This window comes from Halichoerus grypus, chromosome 6 (genome assembly GCF_964656455.1).
Source record: "Halichoerus grypus chromosome 6, mHalGry1.hap1.1, whole genome shotgun sequence".
In the NCBI taxonomy this organism is placed as follows: Eukaryota; Metazoa; Chordata; class Mammalia; order Carnivora; family Phocidae; genus Halichoerus; species Halichoerus grypus.
Genome location: NC_135717.1, coordinates 122,229,242 through 122,245,408, shown reverse-complemented (window position 1 = coordinate 122,245,408; position 16,167 = coordinate 122,229,242). Strand labels below are relative to the sequence as shown.

The following is a 16,167-nucleotide window of genomic DNA, read 5'->3' as shown; positions in this document are numbered from 1 at the left end:
TCAGGTCTTTCCTGCTTCCTCACTCTTCACTGAGACACAGTGGAGATAACACTAGTCTGGGGACCAGACCTGGCTTTGACACCTGGTTCTCCCACTTAGTAGCCATGTGACTTTGCGCAACCCCTTTATCTTTCTGAGTCTCAGTTTCTTTATATGTGAAGTGAGGATAAGGGTTATTGTATGGGATGCAAGAGATGAGATATGTACAGTGCTTGGCATAAACATGTCTCTTTCCCACTTTTTGGGAGTAAGGAAGAAGAGATCCCTTCTTGCGGAATTACCTTGAGATACCTCTCCTTAGTCCCACCACTATGAGCCATTCTTCTCTGAATTGGATCAACACCAGCTTCCTCTTTTATTTAGTTGTCTGGTGTTGTGTTTCTTACACAGAAGGTCAAGATGCCACTATGAAGTACCACAAAAGAGATATAGTAAGAGTAACAGTTAACATTTATTGAATACTTACCATTTACTAGGCATAATTGCGAGGTGCGTGACATCGCCAGGTGCCTCATTTAATCCCCACAATGACTGGACGAGGTGGCTACTACCGTAGACAAGGCTTCTATCATATCGTGAGGCACAGGGATTTTAAACAACTTGCCTGAGTCCCAAAGCTAGTATTTCAGTAAACCCTTATTACAGGGATTCTTGACCTGGATTCCTGGCACCTAGTGGCTTTAGGTGGTCTGTGAACCCCCTAAAAAGTATATTCAAAATCCTGTATGGTGTGTTAAGTCATTTTATGGGGCTTAGAGTCTCAAAAAGGTCCATGATGTCCAAAATGTTAAAAATGACTGCCCTCGAAGCACCTCTCATGGATGCAGCTAGGATAAAAAAAAGTGGGGTGCGGCATACGCTTCCATGGAGGTGACTCAGCCCTTGGAATTCTGGGAAATTTCTTGAGTGAGGGTAAAGTCCCTTTCACGGGATGACCTGGGGAGGGGTTGAGAAAGGGAAGGTGAATGGTCTTTGCTGCTACAAGACGAAGGACAACCGTTTCCTCCCTATGATTTCCCAAGAGAGTGTATGTGGAGGTGTGTAAGTTTAGTGCAAAGAAGAGGAGGCTTGGAAAGACTGAAGACTGGAAGGTCCCCAGGGAAACTGGCACCACCCAGCAGTCTCCCGGCATGCCTCAGCTCTTCGCTACGCTGTAATTTCCTATCCGTCTCCTGGCTTCTGTTCCTCCCTCAGAATCCCCACACTTCCTGATCTCCAGCACATCCCCCCCCCCGGGGGGGGGCGGTTCTGTAGATGTGCTGACAGTCCCTTGCTGATTCCAAATTTATTCAGTTTCCACTAACTTTGGTTGAGCACCTGACGTGTGCTGGGCAGAAATGCCCCTTGAATTCTTCAGTGTTTCTGGAGGCCTCAACTTCCTAGGGTTCCACCTTGATGACAACATAGGGATTCTTAAACTCCCCAAGAGTTGGAATTGATAGGACTCATGAGATCCTCCTGATCCTCCTCCCTCATTATAAAGAAGAAGGAATGGAGGCTGTGGGGACTCTCATATGGTCGGACAACGTGAGAAATGCAGGTGAAAATGGAGAGCAAAGTGGGGTGCAGCAGAGTCATCTACCTCTGCATGCATTCATCTTGCAGGATGCAGGGTGCTGCCAGGTGCTGGACCTGTCCCTGCCCCCCAGGGGCTGCAGTGTTCAATGCTCTAGATGTTCAGCACAATAGGGTGAGCCCTATATTGCTTCATTCACATGAAAGCATTGCTTCAGGCTTCACCTGGAGCTTCTGGATTTCTACCATTTTTCTTCCCCCCAAGCAATGATGATCCAGCCATTTTGTGGCCCCTTGGGGAAAGGTGTGCAAGAGGTTTGGGACCACATCTAGAGGTCCTTTCTGGAGTGTCAGGGAGCTGTGCACCAGTTAGGTGTCTGATTTCTGCTAGTGCTTCCTGCAGGACACAAACGCTGAAGCTTGCTGAAGGGCCCTGCCCAGGGCTACAGCTCAAGGGCCCGCCATGAGGGCAGGAGAACCGCGTGGACGAAGAGGCTCAATATAAGCCAGCCTCGGTATTCCTCTGAGCTTCTGCACGACTCACCTCCGTCCCAGGCCTCTTTCCTGGGGAAGGTGGCTGGTGTAGTCCAGTGGATATAGGCAGGGACTAGAGCCCAATCCTGTCAGAGGCCACTGGGCTGCCCTGAGGAAGCTGCCCCAGCCCCATCTCTGTCCACTCTCCTTTTGCCGAAGTGGTGTCCTCTGCCTCACCCTGAAGCCCCTCCATGCACAGCTCTTCTGTCCGGTCCCCAGTCCTTTCTTTTGTGTGCTGAGGGGGCAGCTCCCGCCTCCTCCCCACCATCACCCAGACACACAGCCCTGCCTGCTTCGGTGGGGTTTAGGACACCCCCTCCCTTGGCCCCTGTGCAAACTGGTCTTTTCTGCCTTTGGAGTCTGTGTCTGGTCTGGATTCTGGCTGTGGGAGGGCAGAGGGCAATGCAAGCAGGCCCCCCGGGCTGGGGACAGCGCATCTCCACGGAGCGAGACCCGCTTTGCCAAAGTGCTTGCTTTCAACCCTCCCAGCGACTGAGAGCGACTGGGAGTGAGCGGTCTCTCTCCTGCGTGTGCCCACCCCCATTCCCTTCTCCCATCTCTTCGCCTATGAGGTCAGATTCCCCTTCAGGCTCCTGAACATCTGTCTGCCTCAGAGAACTACTATAGCAGGAGGGGACCTTCGACTCTTTGCCCTAGAGAGGCCGACAGTGACTTAGATTTCTGAGGAGTGATGTGTACCCTGAGCCTGAGGAGGAAACCCAGGCTCAGGGAACATGTTGAAGGCAAATATGTCTTGAATCAAAGTGTAGCTTCCTAGTAAGAACCTTCCTGAGCTGGGGAATCTCCAGGTCTAGCATGTCAGCAGACAAGTGAAACAGTTCTAAAGCTGGAAGCCAGAGCAGAGTGGCCTGTGTCACTCAGTGTGGCCACAGGGATGCAGAGAGCAGAGTGCAGTCAAAGGGTGAGGGGGCACTGTTGTCACCATGTTTCCTTTCTGGGCAGGATTTGGGCTTTTCAAGGGCATATGTCAGCACTTATAAAAGTAGCCCAAAGAGCAGAGAGGTTGGGGATAGGAAAAAAATGTTCCAGAAAGACAGTGATCAGGAGGGAAATCAAAGACTTCATGCCAGAGAACCTGGAGGCCAGACTGCCTTCATAGCTATCCGGATTGAGGAGGCCAGACTATTTTCTGATCAGAGCCTATCCATCTGTTCCCTGCAAAGCCATGTGGCTGTACCTGGCGGCCCTCGTGGGCCTGTCCTACCTCCTGGGCTTGTACCTCCGAGACAAGTACATTTTCATCACGGGCTGCGACTCGGGCTTCGGGAACCTGCTGGCCAGGCAGCTGGACCTGCGAGGCTTGAGGGTCCTGGCCGCGTGTCTGATGGAGGAGGGGGCCCAGCAGCTGAGAGGCCAGACGTCAGACAGGCTGGAGACGGTGATCCTGGACGTCACCAAGACAGAGAGCATCTCTGCGGCCGCCCAGTGGGTGAAGGAGCGTGTGGGGGACAGAGGTACCACCCAGATTCATTTGTGTCTCTTCATTGCTTCTCTCTGTGCAAGGGAGACCTCTCTTCTGCTAGCTGGGAAGATTTCCAGGATGTTTTCCAGAACTTGAAGTCATACTAGCTTTCTTCACCTCACCCAGCTAATCAGCAGAGCCTCTTCTCTCTCAGCTGCCCCCCCACCTCGAGACCTTGGAACTCTGGAGTTTTGGGGAGAATGTGCCCTGATGAGGATTTGCCCTCCCAGAATTCCTCTTTAGGGTGCCCTCTCTCTCTCAGCAGAAGTTCTGGATTTCTTGATGCTGAGTGCCTAGGGAGGCTCCCTCTCTGGAGGAGGAGCTGAGACAGGGGACCTGGCCTGAAGGCTTGCACTGGTGGCTGGGGACATTGCTGGAGCTGGGTCCTGCTCTCAGCACTTCAGTAACACCTCGCAATATGCTGGGAAATTGTTTCCTACATTTTATTCATCACATTCAATATAAATAATGTCTCGGTAAACTTCTTTGTCGTGTTTGTCCCCGAGGCCTCCCAAGTCCTTGCCCCTCTGCCTGTCTGCCTTGCAGGACGGAGCTCTCCTGCTTTGGAGTGAAGGTAGCTATGATCGAGCCTGGTTACTTCAACACTGATGTCACCAACCCTGAGAAGATTTCTAGGGCCACCCAGGAGGCATGGGACCAGCTCAGCCCGGAGGTGAAGGAGCTCTATGGGGAGAAGTTCCTGGCATCTGGTGAGTGAGCTGTGGGCTGGGGAGAAGGAAGCAAACCTTTGTGTGGCTGCCCTGAGCCCATCTCTAGTGCCTCCTACAGACCCGGGTCCCTCCTGCAGGCTCGAGTCCCCCACACAGTGGGGACATTTTGTTCCATCCCCGTGGTCCCATGTGGTCACCTGGTGACCTCAGGGAAGATCCAGGCTTGTCAGACCTGGGGACCGCTGTTTCCTCCGATGCCCTCGTTGTTTGGGGAGGACCCTGAAGCCAGAGGGGGAAGAAGACAGGCATGGATTCCTGGCAAGCTGGTGTGAGAACGGCTGGTTTTCAGGTGCTTAGAAGTCTAGTGTTTGTAGAGACCTCGGTTCTGCAGAGCACATATTCCCAGGAATGGAGCCAGAGGGGGCTTAGTGTGGAGAGCCTTCCTGTGGTGGGACACACTCGGCAGAAATCCATGTACCAGATCCTCACACTGAAGGCAGGGTTGTGTCTCCACAGTTTTGGGCTCCCACTCCGGTGGCGGAGGCTGCATACCCGTAGGGCTGGAAACAAGCTTGCACAATCAGTACTCACTCCCTGCCCTCTCCAGCTCCCTTTCCCATCACCTATGTCTCCCCTCTTCAGAAGAGCCATGGTGGGTGAAGAGGCAGTGGGTGGGGGTGGGGCCGCCTGGGAGGTGGTCCTGCTGAGCCTCCTGCAGGGCACCACCAGGGGGCGTGCGCCTCCGCCCCGCCGCGCACTTGGCTTCCAGGTGCGGTCCGGAGCCTGGCAGAGCAGCCTCGCCCCCCGCAGGTCGCCTGTCTCACTGTCCAGACGTCCTGTGCAGGATCTCAGTGCAGAGATTCGCGGCAGCTAGTCTCCATCCCCCTGGGGCCGCTGCAGGGTTTCTCGTTCTGGCCCCCACAGCTCTCAGGTAAGTGAGGGGCACCCCGCCTCCTTTTCTCTTACTGCCCTCTCTGAACTTCCTGTGACTGTTCCCACCTGAAATGGACTCTGAAGCTCCTGGCACCCCGGCAAGTGGTCACATTACTTTGAGGATTTACAAGAGTGCAGCAGCACACGTTGAGGGCTGGGAGATGTGTCTGCTGCGTGGCCCCTTGAAAATTGATGGTGAAGGAATTTGTGGTCGCTGAGGAAGAAACCCTCCAGTTCCTTGCAAGTAAAGAAACATGGTCTGATCCCTTAGTGGGGTTTGGTGTCCAGTTAGGATGTGCATGTTGCCTTGTACCCCTGAGAGTTTCCAGGGCTCCTTCCTTCCTCCTTGCTTTCTTCCTCCCCAACCCTTTGGGAAGCCCATGTAGGAGGGTCCCGGCAGTGACCCCAGGAAGCAGGGACAAGCTCATTTCTGCAGGACCAGGCCTGGCCATGCTGCTACCACCTCCCACCTTAAGAGACAAACACTTTCAGGACTACCGTCGGCTCCTGGCACAGAACAGTTTCAACTAAAGCCTTGATCGGTGCCCCTTTCTGTCTTTTTCACCTGCTGGGGGAGAGCCGGGGGCAAGCTCGCCTCTGGTTCCTGCGGGGAAGCCTCTCTGCCCCTCCCAGTGCCTCTCCTAATTCTCATTTACCTGCCAGAGCTGTATAAATGTGGACAGGGAGGGAGAAGCCCAGAGCAGTCCAACTGGCTTCTGGTCTTGTCCCGGCTCCAGCTCTGTCCACTCTCCCTTTGCTGAAGTGGTGTCCTCTGCCTCACCCTGAAGCCCCTCCACTGGCAGCCCCAGGCCACATGGATGGTTGGTTGGTAGCAGAGCTGGGTTTCGAAACCACGTGTGTCTTGACTCACAGCGTATCTATCACCTTTATAAGAATCTCCAGTAAGTCAGGGAGACCAGGGTTCCAGACTTGACCAAGAATGAAGTAGACAGTTCCGAACCTGAGATCTAGGACATAGGGGACTCCAGTGTGTGTGCCTGCGTGTGTGTGTGTGAGGGAGTAGGTGGGCAGAGGGAAATGGAGGAGTGGGAGGAGAGGTGACTGGGAAAAGTGTCTCCACGTCAAAAGATTCTTTGTGAAATCGTGGCATCTAGTAGAAAGGGCATAAGTGTACCAAAGAGCCTGCAAGTTGGCCCCCGAATCAATAAGACTCACTAAAGATGGCGGCCAGGAACAACCTGAGGACCCTGCGTCAGACAGCCTGGAGGCTGGCCAGCTGCTCACACCCTGTGTGTTCTTAAGTCGTCCTGCCTGAACACTGGCCACACTCGTTTCATTTCAGCTTGTGTGGTCCCCTCACCATGTGGCTGTCCGTGGTGGCCCTCGTGGGCCTCTACTACCTCCTGCGCTGGTACTGGGAGAGGCAGGTGGTGAGCCACCTCCAGGACAAGTACGTCTTCATCACGGGCTGCGACTCGGGCTTCGGGAACCTGCTGGCCAGGCAGCTGGACCTGCGAGGCTTGAGGGTCCTGGCCGCGTGTCTGACGGAGGAGGGGGCCCAGCAGCTGAGAGGCCAGACGTCAGACAGGCTGGAGACGGTGATCCTGGACGTCACCAAGACAGAGAGCATCTCTGCGGCCGCCCAGTGGGTGAAGGAGCGTGTGGGGGACAGAGGTACGGCCCAGATTCCTGTTTGGGTCTCTTTGTTTCTTCTCTCTGTGCAAGGGAAGATACCTGAGATGTTTTGATTTTCAAAGCCTCAAGCTCTGGAGTTTCCTAGGCAGAAGGCCTGGAGTGCCAGGGTCTGAGCCCAGGGTTAGACAAGCCCAGGCCAAGTTTAGGGCCAATAGTCTGGAGGAGGCGTTGGGCCCTCAAGGCTTGTGATGGGGCAGCATGGGGCTGGGCCAAGCTCCACCCAGGCTCCTGATCTCGGCAGGTGCACAGTTTCTTGATGGGGCCTTCACACCCAGCCCTCTGTAGGGCTTTAAGATCAGCCCCACTTGACTTATGAGGACACTGAGGCTCAGGGAGCTGGAGGACTTTTAGTCAAATATGGGTGAGGGGGTCCTGTTCTTTCTCCTCCATTATGCTGCCTGCCCTTTTCAGAAAAGAGGACATCTCTGATGTCTTTTTTTGTGATTAAAAGTATAAAACACACTCGTAGAAAACGTAGAAGAGGATAAAGATAAAAGGACATTTCCCAAAGCCCAGTTTCCAGAGTCAGTCACTCTCTACATTATTATGTATCCTCTGATCAACATTTTCATCATCAAATCTTTTCCAAACGTAATATTCAATGTCTGTATATCCAAGTATGCTGAGAGACCACCATTCACTGAAGCCATCCTATATCGTTGTTTCCTGACGTTTGTTTTCCACTTTTGCTGGTATAAACCACATCTCAGGGAAGATTTCTGTAATAAAGCTTTGTTTCCATTCTCAGGAATGTTAAGTAAAATACAATAATTGGATCAGAGAGCATGCATTTCTTTAAGGCCAGGGAAGGTTTCTGAGCAGGGGAGGGATGAGTATTGCAGGGGGCCTTCTTCCCTTTCCAGTATTCCCAGGGCCAAACCCTGTTCCTCCCTCTTCCCCCCCTCCACCTCGCCCTACCACCAGCCCCTTGTCACTGAGGACCAGAACCTGCTGACTTGAGGACTATTTCAAATCCTTTGTTGTGTCTTTTCTCCCCATCTCTTCGGGGGAGCTTTCCTGAAGGCTGAGTGGGCTGGGGACCTAGGAGGAGGGGACTAGAGTGAACTTTTGGGAGGGTGAAGGAGAGGGTGACACTTCTTGGGGCTAAGGATGCAGTCTGCACTAGTGTGTGGCATGAGGCCTCGTCACCTCCTCCCCGAAGCCTGCCCGGACGTCCACCGCAGGGTGAGCTTTGGCATTGCCCACAGCACGGAGGCCGGGCTTGGCTTCCCGAGCAGGCGCCCCCTGGGGGTCGGCACAGGTTGCTGCAAAGCCTGCCCCGTGGGGCCCAGCAAGGCCTGGTCTCTAGATTACCCTGATGTGGGAATTTCATGTCTGTCTTTCCCAACGGAGTGTGGGCAGTCCGTTTTCATGTTTTTTCTCCCTTTCATTTATTTTTAAATTTTCTCTTTCCTTTTTCTTCTCCAGTTTCCCCTTCGTTTTTGTCACTTAACCATCCCTGTCTACCTCTCGCTGTCTCTTTTCTGTGAGAGTTGTGAACACTATGCTCTTATCTGGAACTCTGGGCACGCTCTTCACAAAAATGGGCTTATTGCCTCCTGCACGCCAGGCACCTAGGAGCAGCGAGACGAGAAGGAGCAGTCCTTCTAGCTCAGTGAGCATCCAGTAGCTCAGTGTGCGGGCAGACCCTGGCCCCCCGTAGCCGCCTTGTCCCTAGTTCCTCTCCTGCGCTCTTTTCCTTTATACCATGTAGGCATTGTTGTTGGTTCTGTAAAAAAGCGGGTTGGAAGGTGACTTGGACCACAACTGTGTCTCACTCATGCACACAGACAATGTTGCTCTCTCCCTACCCTGTGCCCAGGACTCTGGGGCCTGGTGAATAATGCTGGCATCTCTGTGCCCACGGCACCCAATGAGTGGCTGACCAGGCGTGACTTCATGAAGATACTTGACGTGAACCTGTTGGGGTTGGTGGAGGTGACGCTGAGCCTGCTGTCCCTAGTGAGGAAGGCGAGGGGCCGCGTGGTCAATGTCTCCAGCATCATGGGCCGGCTGTCCCTTTTTGGTGGGGGCTACTGCATCTCCAAGTATGGCGTCGAGGCCTTCTCGGACTCCCTCAGGTATTGAACTGGGACAGAGGCCCTCCCTCAGGCCGCCTGCGTCTATACTTCTGGGGGAGATTTTTCTAGGGGGTTCATTTCCTCACAGCCTCAGAGGCTCTTCCTTCCAGATGCCTCTCTCTTGCTTTGTGCCAGACATTCATTGGGAAGCACCATCCTATGTTCTGGGTGTTGGAATAGGCCCCAGGCATATAAAACTGGTTTCACCCATCACTGCCCTGGGGGAGGGCCCACGGTAGGGAAGTGTCTGAGGCAGCACTGGACCTGAGATCATTTGGCTACAGAGCTCATGTCCATAATTCCTATAATATTCAGCTTCAGGGGGCCCTTCATGTGGGGGTCCAGCATTTGACTCCATTCAATAGTTACTTCTCGGCACTTCTGTGAGTATACAACATAAGTGTCTGAGCTAAAAATTCTGACAGCTGAGGGGCACCTGGGTGGCTCAGTAGGTTAAGTGTCTGCCTTCAGCTCAGGTCATGATCTCAGGGTCCTGGGATGGAGTCCCATGTCGGGCTCCCTGCTCAATGAGAAGTCTGCTTCTCCCTCTCCTTCTGCCCCTCCCCACTCCTCGTGCTCTCTCTCTCTCTCTCAAATAAATAAATAAAATCTTTAAAAAAAAAAAAAGTCTGACAGCTGAGAAAGGGACAAGTGAGGCACAAATGTCGTGACCATCTCTCATGATGGTTGTGACCAAGCCAGTTAGCCATGGTGGTGGGGGTGGCCAGCGGAATGAGGGGAGGGTCCTGGAGAAGGGCCTGAGCTGAGGATTGAAGAAATGAACTTGGCAACCTGGCAAAGTTGAGTGGGAAGGCCTCCTGCGTGAGGGAACCACTCAAACCCAAGCCCAAGCCGAAGCCCAAGGTGAGTCATGGCCTATGCTGCATAGTCCTCCAGGCTACCGGACAAGGCCCGGCTGGACAGGGGTCATGCTGGGCAGGTGGGCATGGGCGGGCAGTGGAGATGGGGTGGGGGTAAGGGGTGGGGGACCGGACAGGCTGCAAACCTTCATGCTGTTGGCAACAGGACCCCGTGGAAGGGGTTTACTCAGGGGAACTTTGTCAAATCAGCCTCTGGGGAGCCCACCAGCTGCAGGGCAGAAGTTGGCTCTGGGTATGAGGCAGGAGGTAAAATGGGCAAAGTCTGGAGATGGATTGGATGTGAGGAGAAATAGGAGGAGATGGCGCGTGAGCGGTGCCCTGCAGCAGGCTAGGCAGGATGTGGGCTCAGCAGCGCGCGGACCATACTGGGAAACACACGCACATTATACACGGACGATGCCTCATCACTATTTTCTCCCCCTGGCCGCTGCTCTTGGAACCTTCCCAAGCTTTTGAGTTGATCCTACCCCAATCCCGAGTTAGGTTTATATCAAGTTTGTTTGTTTGTCGTGTTTGTCCCCGAGGCCTCCCAAGTCCTTGCCCCTCTGCCTGTCTGCCTTGCAGGAGGGAGCTCTCCTACTTTGGAGTGAAGGTAGCTATGATCGAGCCTGGTTACTTCAACACTGATGTCACCAACCCTGAGAAGATTTCTAGGACTACCCTAGAGGCATGGGACCGGCTCAGCCCGGAGGTGAAGGAGCTCTATGGGGAGAAGTTCCTGGCATCTGGTGAGTGAGCTGTGGGCTGGGGAGAAAGAAGCAAACCTTTGTGTGGCCGCCCTGGGCCCATCTCTAGCGCCTCCTACAGACCCGGGTCCCTCCTGCAGGCTCGGAGTCCCCCACACAGTGGGGACATTTTGTTCCATCCCCGTGGTCCCATGTGGTCCCTGGTGACCTCAGGGAAGATCCAGGCTTGTCAGACCTGGGGACTGCTGTTTCCTCCGATGCCCTCGTTGTTTGGGGAGGACCCTGAAGCCAGAGGGGGAAGAAGACAGGCATGGATTCCTGGCAAGCTGGCATGAGAACCGCTGGTTTTCAGGTGCTTAGAAGTCTAGTGTTTGTAGAAACCTCAGTTCTGCAGAGCACATATTCCCAGGAATGGAGCCAGAGGGGGCTTAGTGTGGAGAGCCTTCCTGTGGTAGGAGGTGGGACACACTCTGGTGAAATCCATGGATTCCCCCTGGAGATGACCTGGGAGCGGTGGAGAGGTGGGGTGCTTTTAGAAACTCTTCTCTTCAGTTGATCCCAAAGCAAGATTGGAGTGTGAGACTATGTCATTCCTTTTGGACAGTCAAGAAATCAATTGAAAAGCTGAAGTCAGCATGTTGCAACAATCTGTACTTGGTGACGAACTGCATGGAACATGCCCTGACAGCCTGCCACCCCCGCACCCGATACTCCCCAGGCTGGGATGCTAAGCTCTTCTACATCCCCATGAGCTACATGCCCACTTTGCTGGTGGACGCCATGATCTACTGGAGTTCTCCGAGACCCGATAAGGCTCTGTAACCCAAGCCTGGGGTGCATGGTAGGAGGGAGTTGTGTCCTATGTGAGGGTGGGGATGCCTCAGGGGGGAGAGAGAGGTGGAGAGAGGGGGAGCTCATGTCACCAAGGACACCCATCTCACCTTCCTCCCCACCTCCTCCTCAGGCTTTCCTGGGATATGACTCAGGATTCTGGAGATATCAGGAGGAAAGAACCAAGTTTCATGGCTGAGGAACAGCGACCCAATAGCACACACACGCCCTGTTCCTTGAATGGCTTCTCAAGGCTCTGAGCTTTTTTGGCCCTCCTGCCACCTTGAGGAATCCATACTCTTGGCAGAGTGTCAGCAGCAGGGAGGTCTCAGCCCCACTTGCTCTACCTCTGTCCCCCTACTCAGGGTGTCCCCCTCCCACAGGATGGACATAGCCTGGGGGAGTTAATGCCCCTCTCCACTGAAGATACCTAATGCCAGAACAGATGTGAATGGGGACGACCAGCCAGACCCATTAGCCTGAGGAGCCAACTCACAGACCTTGGCTAAAAGGACATGTCTATAATCAGACACAGAGGACACAGAAACCAGCTACTGGGGCGCGTGGGTGGCTCAATCGGTTAAGCGTCTGCCTTCAGCTCAGGTCATGATCTCAGGGTCCTGGGATCAAGCCCCTGTGTCAGGCTCCCTGCTCAGTGGGCAGTCTGATTCTCCCTCTCCCTCTGTGCCTCCCCCCTACTTGTGTGCTCTCTCTCTCTGTCAAATAAATAAAACCTAAAAGAAGAAAGAAAGAAAGAAAAACCAGTTGTTGAGTTGTCTTGAAACCTTGAAGTCCATTGATTATTTCTGCCTCAAAATAAAAGTTGAAAAGTTTACTTAGGTCTGGTGATTGGAACCGTGGCCTTGGGGAGCAGTGGGGTGTGAGTCCATGAGAGGAGTTGTCAGGTGCCTTCACAGAGATCAAGGGAGCAATGGGATAACCTGGGTGGGATTTCAAGAGGGGAGTGAGATCACCCCCTTCCTTCCACAGAAGTGGGGGCTAATGTTTCCTTTCCAGGGTTTATCAAGTAATGTGGGGTCACAGGAAACCCAAGGATGGACAGACAGGAGAAGTTGCTGAAGCACTGGCAGGCCCTAGTCCTTTCCCAGGGACATCAAGCCTGCCCCCTCAACAGCATCCTCTCTGCAGCCCTCTATTCTCCCCTCCTCTAGATTTATGTCCCCAACTGCGGCCATCCCCAACTCCCCCAGCCCAGATCCCCTTTCCCACATCCTCCAGTGGAGGAGAGTAAGAGTCACTTCTGGACCCCAGTCTTCTGTTCTCTGCTAACTTTGTTGAGCACCTACTGTGTGCCAGGCAGGAATTCCCTTAATTGCCCAGTGCTTCCTGAGACCGTGACTCTCTATGTCTCCACTGTTCTGATGATGTTCTGAGCATGGACTGAACAGAGGAAGCATTTGCAGAGAGTGATGCAGATTCCTGGGCTGAGGACAAACTGCGAGCTGCCTCATCAGGTATCTTAGTTTTTTTCCCTCACTTTCAAACCGAGGCTACGGAGCCTTTAGGGGGATCTGATACTGTGGAATGACACCAATGTTCTTGGTGAAAACAGCGAGGTCAGATGTTGCTGTGTCATTCATTCTCACCCATGTAGTAGGTGCTGGAAATGGCCTGGAGGAGCTGATGGCCCCTCTCTGTGAAGATATTAGTGAATAGAGGTGTGGATGGTGTTCAACCACCAGCCCAACCCTTCAGCCTCAGGTACTCAGCAGGGAGACTTGTCATCTGAGAGTGGGGCATTTCTAGCCCTAGGAAAAGAGCCCTTCTCTGTGGTTCCCATTCCCCACTGTATAACCTGCTTTTTGTAGCTGTTGGGAGTTTGAACCCAGGGGAACACTGCCTTGACCATCAGTCAGCAGAGAGGCCCATGAAATGGTGAGTCAGCCCAGTCCTGTGTTGGGGTAGTTCCAAGTCATCCTTTTCTAAATCCAGAGACAACCCCTGGATGTCACCTATCTTCTCAAGGACTGGGATACTCCTGGGATTGCTCAGCACTTGAGTGACATTGTCTGACTTCCCCTAGACAAGATTTCCCTGTTCACTTACCCAGGAGGCAGAGTTTGGACATACCTCCCAGACTGAGTGTAGGTGTTGTGCCTTGGGCTGGGTGGACCGTAGGTAAGGTTTGCCTCCGCCACTCCCCACCTCTCTCTCACACAAGGTTTGGATCTGCACCCCAGGGGTGTGCCCATGATCTGACCTCTCACTCCCACCACCCTTGTTATAGAATGGCCAAGCTCTCTGGTCTTTCCTGAGGCAACACCTGCGTTATTTGATTCTGAAGCTTACCAACCTTGGTAGATAGTGGAGCATAGAGATGCATCCTTGTCTCTTCACCTTAGGAAATCTGTGGCTTCATTTCTATCAGACCCTTTGGACAGGGAAGGTGTGGGTGGCTGGCCCCCAGTCCCTCAGGATGAGCTGGTGGCCAGGCTCATCTTGGGGAATGGTGTCTCTAGAGGTTTATTCCAAGAGCCACCATAGACCCCAACATCCTTCTGTCCCTGCATCTGAGGGTCCTAGGTGTGGCTCCTCTGTCTCATCTCCTTACTTCTTTTGCTTTACCAGCTTCCCTCCTAACTTCTCTGAGTTCTTTGCCCCATTTCCTGGAATCTCTCCCTCCTCTCCACGTTCTGACTCTGAGAATTTTCCAAGTCTCTGACTCTAGTCTTTTGCTTTTCCCATATGTCATCCCTTTTCAGAACCAAGATTTGGCCGCAGGCCCTTCCTGCAGCTGCCCAGGGAACTCATGACCAGTCCTCATTATCTGGCTGGACCTCATCTCAGTAACGTTCATATCATAACTCTCTATCTCCTGCCTTCCTTCCCTATGCCCAAAGCGTCCTCACCCCTGACTTCTCTTGCCACTTGTGGTTCTACCTGTTATCAGCCCCATACGTTAGAATCCCCTTGACTGGCGCATGCAGGAAGATGGCGGGCTTGGAGTCCTGAGAGCCGTGGGTCACCCTGCTCTCCTCCCATCTGCGTTGTAGCTCCCGAGATCATGGGGCAGTGGCGCGTTCGTTCACAGGCCGGCCTAGGCAGCGGCGCCACCGAGCAGGCTGCGGGCCCAGTTCGTGCTCAGCCTCCAGGACCCGGCGCACTGCGGGTGGCACCTGGCCGGAGCGGGAGAAGGCGGGAGAGCTCGCGGGGTGCGAGGCGAGGGACCGCCGGCTGGGCAGCATGAGTCAGCAGCGGTGTGTATGTGTCCATGAGAAAAGCTCTAAAAGTGAAGAGACCTCGTTTTGATGTATCTCTGGTTTATTTAACTCGAAAATTTATGGATCTTGTCAGATCTGCTCCTGGGGGTATTCTCAACTTAAACAAGGTTGCCACAAAACTGGGAGTGCGGGAATGAAGAGTGTATGACATCACCAATGTCTTAGATGGAATCGATCTGGTTGAAAAAAAGTCTAAGAACCATATTCGATGGATAGGATCTGATCTTAGCAATTTTGGAGCAGTGCCCCAACAGAAGAAGCTGCAGGAGGAACTTTCTGACTTATCAGCAATGGAAGATACTTTGGATGAGTTAATTAAGGATTGTGCTCAGCAGTTGTTTGAGTTAACAGATGACAAAGAAAATAAAAGCTATCCTCTAACTCTGTCCTTTTTTAAAAAATATTTTATTTAAATTCAATTTAATTAACTTATACTGTATCATTAGTTTCAGAGGTAGAATTTAGTGATTCATCGGTGGCATACAACACCCAGTGCTCATTATATCAAGTGCCTCCTTAATGCCCATCCCCCAATTTCCCCATTCCCCCTACCCACCTCCTCTCCAACAACCCTCTTTGTTAACTCTGTCCTTTTCTTTAAAAAATTTCTCCTTCCAAAGCAGGTTATTTTAAATAGTAGGGTCAGCTTGGGGATTTAATTAATATATTCAAAATACAAAATCAGACCTTTAGAAGTTTTAAAAGCAAGTAAAGGTTTAATCGTGTAACCTCAGACGTACACAAATAATTGCCTTTTGCTTGTTTGTATGCTGTTTGTTCAAGTTAAATGCTGCCTCGTGACCATGTACCAACATCCATGTTTGCATTTAAAATAAAAATAGTGCCCCCTCCAAAAAAAGAATCCCCTTGACTCCTGGTCTCCCCTACCTCTGTACCTCCAATTAGCCACTGGGTCAGTTGACTTCATAATCCCTTCCTTCCACTGTTACACACCCCCTCCAGGCTTCTCAGCTCACCAGATTACCTAGTGTGTGCCTAGTCGTAGAGGTGGAAGGAAATGCCCACTGGAGTGCCCTGCCCCGGGGGAGCTGATATGTCTCCTGTCCTTAACTTTGTGCATTTGCCTGGTCACTGAGTGAAGAGAGCTTGGCCTGCCTGGAGTGCGGTGGGGCTCTTCGTTGGTATCACCTCCCAAGGACCCAGGCCTGGAGCCTCTCCTCTCTCCATTTTCAGAAACAGCCTCCCTGCAGGAGGGCCCTGCTGTCTCTGGCCTCAGGACCTTGGAGGCACATCTACCTTCTGGGAGACCCTTTGTTTTTCTTCATCTCTCGTAAAGGACATTCACCTGAGGGCAGAGAATTCCAAAGAGCTAGTAACCTGAAACACTTCTTTTGGGGTTGGGGGGGGGCACAAAACCAATTTTGTTTGTTTTACTTTAATGACTGTGTCTTAATTTTTTCCCCTGAAAATAAAAATTCAGTTTATTGACATGTCGGCTCTCATGACAAATGATTTTGATCCCCGGGCCAGAGGTGGGGAAATCCAGGGAGGGATTTCCAGGGAGGCTCTCTGGGCTGAGTCCTCCTTTCTCACCTGCACTGCTCAGACCACACAAGATGAGCCACCTCTCAGCATCGACATCACCAACAAGGTCTTTCCCATCCTTGGCAGCTTCACCCATCAGGGCTGGGGG

The 16,167-nt window shown here is 52.8% G+C and overlaps 1 protein-coding gene and 2 pseudogenes across 4 annotated transcripts; all 3 read left to right on the top strand.

The window, feature by feature from the left end:
- Positions 1-3,235: 3,235 nt before the first annotated feature.
- Positions 3,236-4,250, top strand: LOC144382192 (retinol dehydrogenase 16 pseudogene; annotated as a pseudogene).
- A 718-nt stretch (positions 4,251-4,968) lies between these two features.
- On the top strand, positions 4,969-12,032 carry RDH16 (retinol dehydrogenase 16). Of its 4 annotated transcripts, none has more exons than XM_036094578.2 (6): positions 4,969-5,134; positions 6,440-6,771; positions 8,615-8,873; positions 10,319-10,482; positions 11,045-11,281; positions 11,655-12,032. In XM_036094578.2, the coding sequence occupies exons 2-5, from the start codon at positions 6,459-6,461 to the stop codon at positions 11,260-11,262; spliced, it is 954 nt and encodes a 317-aa protein (XP_035950471.1). In that variant the 5' UTR covers positions 4,969-5,134; positions 6,440-6,458; the 3' UTR covers positions 11,263-11,281; positions 11,655-12,032. The 4 variants fall into 4 exon arrangements, with proteins under 4 accessions (XP_035950471.1, XP_035950470.1, XP_077932271.1 ...); XM_036094577.2 differs by having other exon boundaries at positions 4,978-5,134; positions 11,405-12,032; XM_078076145.1 differs by lacking the exon at positions 4,969-5,134 and adding an exon at positions 5,263-5,380 and having other exon boundaries at positions 11,405-12,032.
- A 2,454-nt stretch (positions 12,033-14,486) lies between these two features.
- Positions 14,487-15,928, top strand: LOC144382383 (transcription factor E2F6 pseudogene; annotated as a pseudogene).
- Positions 15,929-16,167: the final 239 nt, after the last annotated feature.

Excerpts from the sequence above, each read along its gene's own strand:
- RDH16 (XM_036094578.2), top strand. The coding sequence starts at position 6,459 with ATGTGGCTGTCCGTGGTGGCCCTCGTGGGCCTCTACTACCTCCTGCGC. Across the intron at positions 6,772-8,614 it reads GGAGCGTGTGGGGGACAGAG|GACTCTGGGGCCTGGTGAAT; the intron begins GTACGGCCCAGA and ends CCCTGTGCCCAG. Across the intron at positions 8,874-10,318 it reads GCCTTCTCGGACTCCCTCAG|GAGGGAGCTCTCCTACTTTG; the intron begins GTATTGAACTGG and ends TCTGCCTTGCAG.